Genomic DNA, 7,171 nt, shown 5'->3' with positions numbered 1-7,171 from the left:
TGCATTATGCAGCAAGACAAGTCATTCCTAAGATCTGACAGTTTAGTAAGAGATGCACACACAGACACACATACACAAAAAAATTGGGATGGGGTTCAATACCTTTTTCGTGCCACTGTACCTGTTCATCCATATTCATCCTGACATAACACCTACTCCAAAATGTCAAAGTCAATTTCTGGAAGGAGATGGAAACCTGATACTGCAGACATGCTGTAGTAATAATGTCTGTGTAGATATCCTGCCCATGGCAAAATCTCAGATGGGTTTTGGATCAAATCCAAAATTCTGCTAAGTTTTGTGGCCAAATATTTTAACTGTTTTTTGTTTTTTTTGAATAATTCATGGAAACAGGACTAAATCCTGCCTTCCCCTAAAAAGACAGATGAAAGGACTGAATATATTTACAATAGTTTCCACTGGTAATAACAACAAAAGGTCAGGTTTTGTAATTTTGTATGTCTAATGCAGGAATATTTTTCAAATTTCAAGACTGAGTCTCATTAACTGTTCCTCAAAACTCATCACTTTCCTTGTTTTCTGCATATTTTCTGCAGTATTGACAGATTTGTTATCACTCAACCAGTCACTGTACATTAACTCTGTGCCGTCAGTGTTTTCTGCGTATGCGTGCGAGTGAAATGAAAAAGAAAGACCCGAACCGTGTTGATTTTTATTTCAAAAGATGACCAGATGAAAAAACGAGAAAAATGATAACAACATAATTAACATTGAGTGGACATAACTGTTCCAAATGTACACTTTATTTTAAACAAAAGTACAAAAACAAACATCAGATATTTACAATACTTGCATGGCAATGTTCACTTTCTTTGGTCAATCTTCCAATCAGATGGTTTTACACAAGGTAGGCAACAAACAGCAGCTTGGAGGTCTGAGATTCTCACATGCTGAATATATTATTCAACCAGACACAGAGCAAACTACCGATGACTCAGAACTTAATGACATTTTTTGTAGAGTCTGCAAGCAATTTATCAGTGGTTTAAATCCGAGACATGAGTTATGTGACCATTATTGAATGCGCCTACCAGGATATTTTAGTCTTGTACAATATAAATAGCAAAAAGGAAAAGTAAAATCACGTACGTCACAACTACATCCTGGCCTCGTTGCTTTTTCAAATTCATTAAATGCTCTTAAGGGACCAAAACCGTGACATGTACAGCTGCAGGTATTCCATCGTATTCTACACAAACTCGACATGAAACATGAACCCTAGTGCACATCACAAACTTAAGCTGTTACAGGTAGATTTTTAAAAGAAGGCAAACATATCGTAAAGGCTACTTTAAGACAAACATCCCGCTCACTGGGTGTCTTTGATTACAGAAGTATGCCACAGCTACAGAATGAACACTCGTACCTCAACACTGATGGAGCACAAACTCATAGAGGAGTTACATAAAAACAACCTTTTCCTTACTACTATTTTTTTTAAAGAAAAGCATGAAAGTGAACTTTATGTTGCTTTCATGCAAAAACAAAAAACACGTGTGCAGCCAAACTACAGCCAATAAAAGAAGGTTTAAACTGTGCTATACATTCTCCCAATAATCTACCTGCTTGTGTCGTTAGGTGGCTACGCTGAATGTAAAGAACGTTGGCGAAAAGACGAGGCAAAATTAATTTTCTCCCCTGGTTACACACAATCAAATAATAATAATAATAATTAAAAAACACCTTTGTGAAACATCATGTCCTTGCTGATATACAACATCTAAAACTAATGCTAATACCCTTAGCCCTTTCAGGATTTTATCAATTTCTCAGCTTTTTTTTTTTTTTTTACCTGAATGAACAAACTGAAATAATGATAGAAGTGAATGGATTTATGACCTTGATGTCAAAGGCAGAGGTTGTTTGAGTGTGATGAGGTGAAATAACAAAAAACAAAGCAGAAAAAAACCAAACTATGGCAGTAATGTCCCTTGGTCCCTGCTATGTCCCGAGGGCCGAAAAAGTCGAACACAGACTAACGCTGGCCTACACATCCTTACATCAAAGGCAACTGGTCTAGTAGTGATTTTGCATTTTCTCAGCTTTCCAATTTCCATTCTAACAAACATGAATCCTAATAGTAGACAGGTTTACACATGTATCAGTAGTGCAGACAGGCTATGTATATCACATACAGTATCCATTCTTTTTTTTTTCTTTTTCTTTTTTTTTTAGGAATGGGAGGAGTGAGGGGTTGATGGGCTTGGGGAGATGTTTGGATATGCTTTTTTTGTTTGTTTTTAGTAAAATTCTCCCTGAAACCAAATCCAAACGGTCTTCATCCCAGTGTACACTCTTTCCCCCCCCTCCCTCCCTAAAGACAGAGGTGAAGAGAAATGTGCAAAAGTTCCACGTTCTCACTGGAAGGGAAAGATTAAAAATGTCTTATTAATTTTTTTGCACAACTTTTTACGTCAAACTCTTTATGTGCATGGTGGAAATGTCTTGCTCTACCTTTCGCATCGCCGCTGTTTCTTTACACCTCAGCTTTTTGGCTGTTTTCCTCCACTTTCTCCTCCAGCTTTTTCTCCTCCTCGGAGGACCCGCACTCCTTCTCGCCGGTCTTCCAGCTTCCTTGCCTGTTTCGATTAAAACAGTCGTTTATTAACCGGTCCTTGCATGATGATATGACGGTGTGACTGCTTACTACACGTGTGCAGAACTCACGGTATAAACTGCCCACTTAGGCTAAAGGGAAGCTATCCATCTACAGCTGCTGTGTACTTACACTATAGTTCACAATCAATCAAGAGCAAACTCCTTTAATTTGGCAAATGGAAGACTGATTAACAAGCAAGCAAAATGGAGCACTGCCCAGGTACCCAAGCCCTTAATAGTCCTTAAAAGCCTACATTAACCGCAATGATTTTTTTATTTATTTTACCATGTATTTTAATTTGTTAATTCATTTGAAGGAACTGCCAAAAGTAAGATTAGAAGATCAATACTACCCGTATACAAGGTTAGAATAGGATGAATAGTGAAACGGCGAGTCTGGCTGTGTCCAAACTCTAGTTGTACAAAAATACTCGACCACATCTCCTAATCTTTTAATTCAAGTGTTTATGTTCTACAGGTATATGAAACAGAGCACCTGTCCAATATGTCTTTATAAATATTTGTAAAGGAATTCAAGGAGCTTGTTATAAAGATCTCACTGAAGTTTAGTGTGCTTATGTGATAGTATAACACAAGTTGCACCAACGTTGTGAAATCTCTTCCTCCTGGATATTCCACAATCATCTGCAAGTGTTATTATTGCAAAGTGGAAGCATTTAGAAACCACAGCTACTCAGTGCAGTCGCTGAGTGCTGAGGCGCCTGGTGCGTGAAAGCCGACAACGCTCCGGTGACTCAATAGTCTCAAACCTCGTCTGGCTTGTAAACTAAATTTCCACATTAGCCACTTGTTTCCGTCTCTTTGAGTGTTAATGTTAAGTCCAACTTTATATTTACTGCACAGATCTGAGAGCGACATCAGTTTTCTTGTAACTCTCAGCTATGGCTAATTGGAAAATTTATTCAAGTACATCAACAGCTGAATAAATTACTGCTTCTATTAACTGGTCTTGGATGAAAATTAAATTTTGAGTTAATTGCTTTTATTTTAGTATCCTCATATGGTCCGTATCTCATATTTTAAAACAGAGCATTTAATCAAATATCCATTTGTTTATAAACTAAAAACCTCATGCCAAACAGTGTTATTCCAGCAGTAGAGAACTGCTTTTTGAATTATACATGTTGTTGGCAAGAGGAGTTCATATCAGAAGCTACATTAGGTATGCCTGTTCAGTTTCTTGTTAATACAAATATTTAATCAACCAATCACATGGCAGCAAGTCTATGTATTTAGGCATGTAGACATGGCTGCTGAAGTCCAAACCGGGCATCAGAATAGGGAAGGTGATTTAAAAGTGACTTTGCGCGTGGCTCGGTTGTTGATGCCAGATGGTCTGATTTCACAAACTGCTGATCTGCTAAGGTTTTCCCAAATTTGAAAAAAAAAAAAAAAAAAAAAAATCTCCAGTTATGTGCAGTTCTTTGAGCAAAAACGTCCTGGTGATGCCAGAGGTCAGAGGAAAACGGTCAGGCTACTTCAAGCTGATAAGAAGACAACAGTAACTCAAATAACCAGTTCTTACAACCAAGGCATGCAGGAGCGCATCTCTCAATTAACAAAATGCCTAATGTAGAAGCAGATGGGCAACAGCAGCAGGAGACCACGCTGGATGCCATTCCTGTCAGCTAAGATCAGGAACCTGAGGCTATAGTTTGTAAACTCTCACCAAAATTGGAAAACAACAACCCGATGATTGGAAAAAATGTTTCCTCCTCTGATGAGTCTCAATTCCTGCTGCGCCGTTCAGATGGTTACGGTCTGAATTTGGCATAAATAACACCAGAGCATTGATTCATCCTGCCCTGTTAAATGGCTCAGGCTGCTGGTGGAGGGTTAATGATGTGGGAGATATTTTTCCTGGCACACCTTGGCAGAACCTACATGGTGCTGTCATGTCGATATAGACTAAAACCTCAGAGGAATGTTTCCTGTTAAGAATTAAGGCAGTTCTGAAGGCAAAGGAGGGCGTCCAGTACTATTAAGGTGTACCTAACAAGTCGTTATGCGCATAATTACTTTCTGCTACATGAATACTACATATACCTGCATGTAAAGTGCAGGTATGCAATGTTTTTGAATCTAAATAAAATATGTTTAACTGGAAATAGAAAAGGACGTTTTAGCAAATCAGAATAACCACGATGCATGAACATAGTAATCTCATGTTCATTTTATCTTGTTGGGTTACTGGTGAATTTTATGAACACTTTTATGTAGCAGCTTTTGTTTAAATGTGCTTCTTACTTGGATTTCTTCGAGTAAACCCAGTATGCCAGTCCTATAACCAAAGTGGCGATGAGGAGACCCACTATAACACCAACCACCAATCTGGTTTGGTCGCTGTCTTCCGACTGATCTGTAGAGAAAGACAAAACAGAAATATCAGAGGCGTGAGTGTCATGTTTCTGTATGCTGCTCCAGTCTGGACAGAAAAAAAAATACTCTGGTGTGCATTAAATGCATTGATGAATGGACACATCCGCACTGTGCATGATTATGACTCATTGATTTGAATGTTAATGGGAGCAGTCCCCACTTTAATCTCGTCAATGGGACTATGAACAATGTTGGCATCTTGTCAGGATGCTGGTAGCTCCATTCCTCCTACTGCTTCACAACTATATTTATTTAAAAGAAGCGCACTGTCTAAACATTGTTTTTTCTGCTCTACAGTCCAAGGTGACACTAAAGATAAATATTTGATAAAGAGCCGTCTTTTAGTGAGCAACATTCGATTCCCCCATAGACTTTCGTCAACCCACTTTCTACTGTTTCTTTACAAGAAGGAAGACCGCGCCAACTTACCTTGTTTATCCATTCTCACCTCCTCAATTACTGAAATCAGATATGAAATAACATTAACGTCCAACCGAAATGAAGGGGGGGGAAAAAAAACAAAACAAAAAAGCAAGCTTGAAAAATTACTACTCTACATCTACTCGACTTTGCATGCAAGAGGTTCCAAGAGGGAACAGATTAAATCCAGCATCCCAACATACACCCACTGAGCGAGGGGGGGGGAGAGAAAAGAACGATGTGGAAATGCCATCCCAAACACACAGGAATGAGGAGGCAAGAGAGAACAAATGGTGATATAAACACACTTGGATACCGTCAGACAAGAGTGTGGACTAAGTGCTAAGTGCATGCACTAATTACAGTTAGACAGTGATGGTGAGAGTAAAAAGGCTGGACTTTAATAGACAACTACCACCAATACATAAAGTTCTTGAAAGACGTACTAGTGTTTGTGTATGTTTGATACATTGTGTATTTAACAGTGTTTTTTTCCTGCTTACTCATCAGTGGACTATAAATCCTAAAATAACAACTGATTTTAACTAATTGCCCTTATGGCCACCAAATTGGTGTGCAACGACGTGACTCCACACACGCTACAGACAATCCCAAACTGGGTGGATTTACCCTGGTGTACATACCTGCTACAATATTGTCGTTTTGTCAAAGCATGTAAACATGATGCCAAGTTAACATGCAGATGGAAAGAGTTAGTAAGAACAGTAGGAAAACACTTAGGAAGGCAGATTAGTGACTTCATGAAAGAAAAATGAAGCCGACAGAGGTAAAAGGACCAAATTATGACTTTGTACTTACAAGAGGACACATTTATAGCTCTGGAATCATTGCCAAGACTATTGGTCACTGTACAGTGGACAGTTAGATTTGCAGAGGGCACAACTTTGATCTTGTGTGTAATCTTTCCATTGACGAAAGGACTTTCACCAAGCTGAGTAACGAGAGAGAGAGAGAGAGAGAGAAGAAACAAATGTTAATAGTTGCACATCTGATCCGGATGATTTGAAGAAGATTTGCACCATGAGGGGGCGATGTTGGACCGGTAAGTGAGTCAGTCCTTGCATGACAAAGAAACAGCGTGTGTGCCTCTGGGATATAGACTCCTGAGTCTCAGAGGAAAACCCCAGACACAAAGACAAACTGCCAACACCCTTTGCACATCCTCCGCATATACAAAAGGATGTTGCATTCTTGTAAATACTTATTACTGATCCCGTATTCAAGTCTTCACATTTTTCTGAATGGGGGGCGGTGGGATTAAATTGCTGAAATGTGTTACTTTCAAAATGCATTTTTATTTCCTGACAGAGTTCCGTGTATTTTTTTTTTTTGGAGTAAATTAAAGATTTTAAGGTTCCTCTCGTGGTTAGACAATGACTGAAAGGGCTGAGGAGAACTGCAACCATCCTGCGCACACCCCCAGGTTTATGTGTAATTCACACCGCTTCACTGAGTGACTCTGCTATCAGTGCGCACACAGGTAGACTGTGGAAACAAAAGAAGAAGAAAAAAAGAGGCTCCATTTAAAAAACAGACAATTTTTGTTCTCGTGACAGGCTGCTGGAAAATACTGTTTGAGCCTCGGGGAAAATGAAGAAATGTACTCTTTCGAAACACTGACCACAACAGCCTGGACCAGATAAGTTCACAAGTGTGACAGCTGGGGAAAATACTAACAGTGCAAACTGCCATGCACAAAACAGGGGGTATT

General features: G+C 39.0%; 1 protein-coding gene across 2 annotated transcripts in view; it reads right to left on the bottom strand.

The window, feature by feature from the left end:
- Positions 1–659: 659 nt before the first annotated feature.
- alcamb (activated leukocyte cell adhesion molecule b) overlaps positions 660–7,171 on the bottom strand; it is a 50,352-nt gene continuing 43,840 nt past the window's right edge. The window contains exons 12-16 of one of the 2 annotated variants that reach the window (XM_026192128.2): positions 6,259–6,391; positions 5,449–5,478; positions 4,888–4,999; positions 2,476–2,600; positions 660–2,381 (exon numbers count right to left, since the gene is read on the bottom strand). In XM_026192128.2, coding sequence (XP_026047913.1) covers positions 2,498–2,600; positions 4,888–4,999; positions 5,449–5,478; positions 6,259–6,391 — 378 coding nt within the window. In that variant the 3' untranslated portion in view covers positions 660–2,381; positions 2,476–2,497. The remainder of the gene's footprint in view (positions 2,382–2,475; positions 2,601–4,887; positions 5,000–5,448; positions 5,479–6,258; positions 6,392–7,171) is intronic. The other variant, XM_026192129.2, reaches the window with a different exon arrangement.

The sequence above is a fragment of the Astatotilapia calliptera genome, chromosome 14 (genome assembly GCF_964374335.1).
Source record: "Astatotilapia calliptera chromosome 14, fAstCal68.1, whole genome shotgun sequence".
Taxonomy (NCBI): domain Eukaryota; kingdom Metazoa; phylum Chordata; class Actinopteri; order Cichliformes; family Cichlidae; genus Astatotilapia; species Astatotilapia calliptera.
Note: the sequence above shows the minus strand (reverse complement) of the source record. Positions and strands in the feature narration are given on the sequence as shown.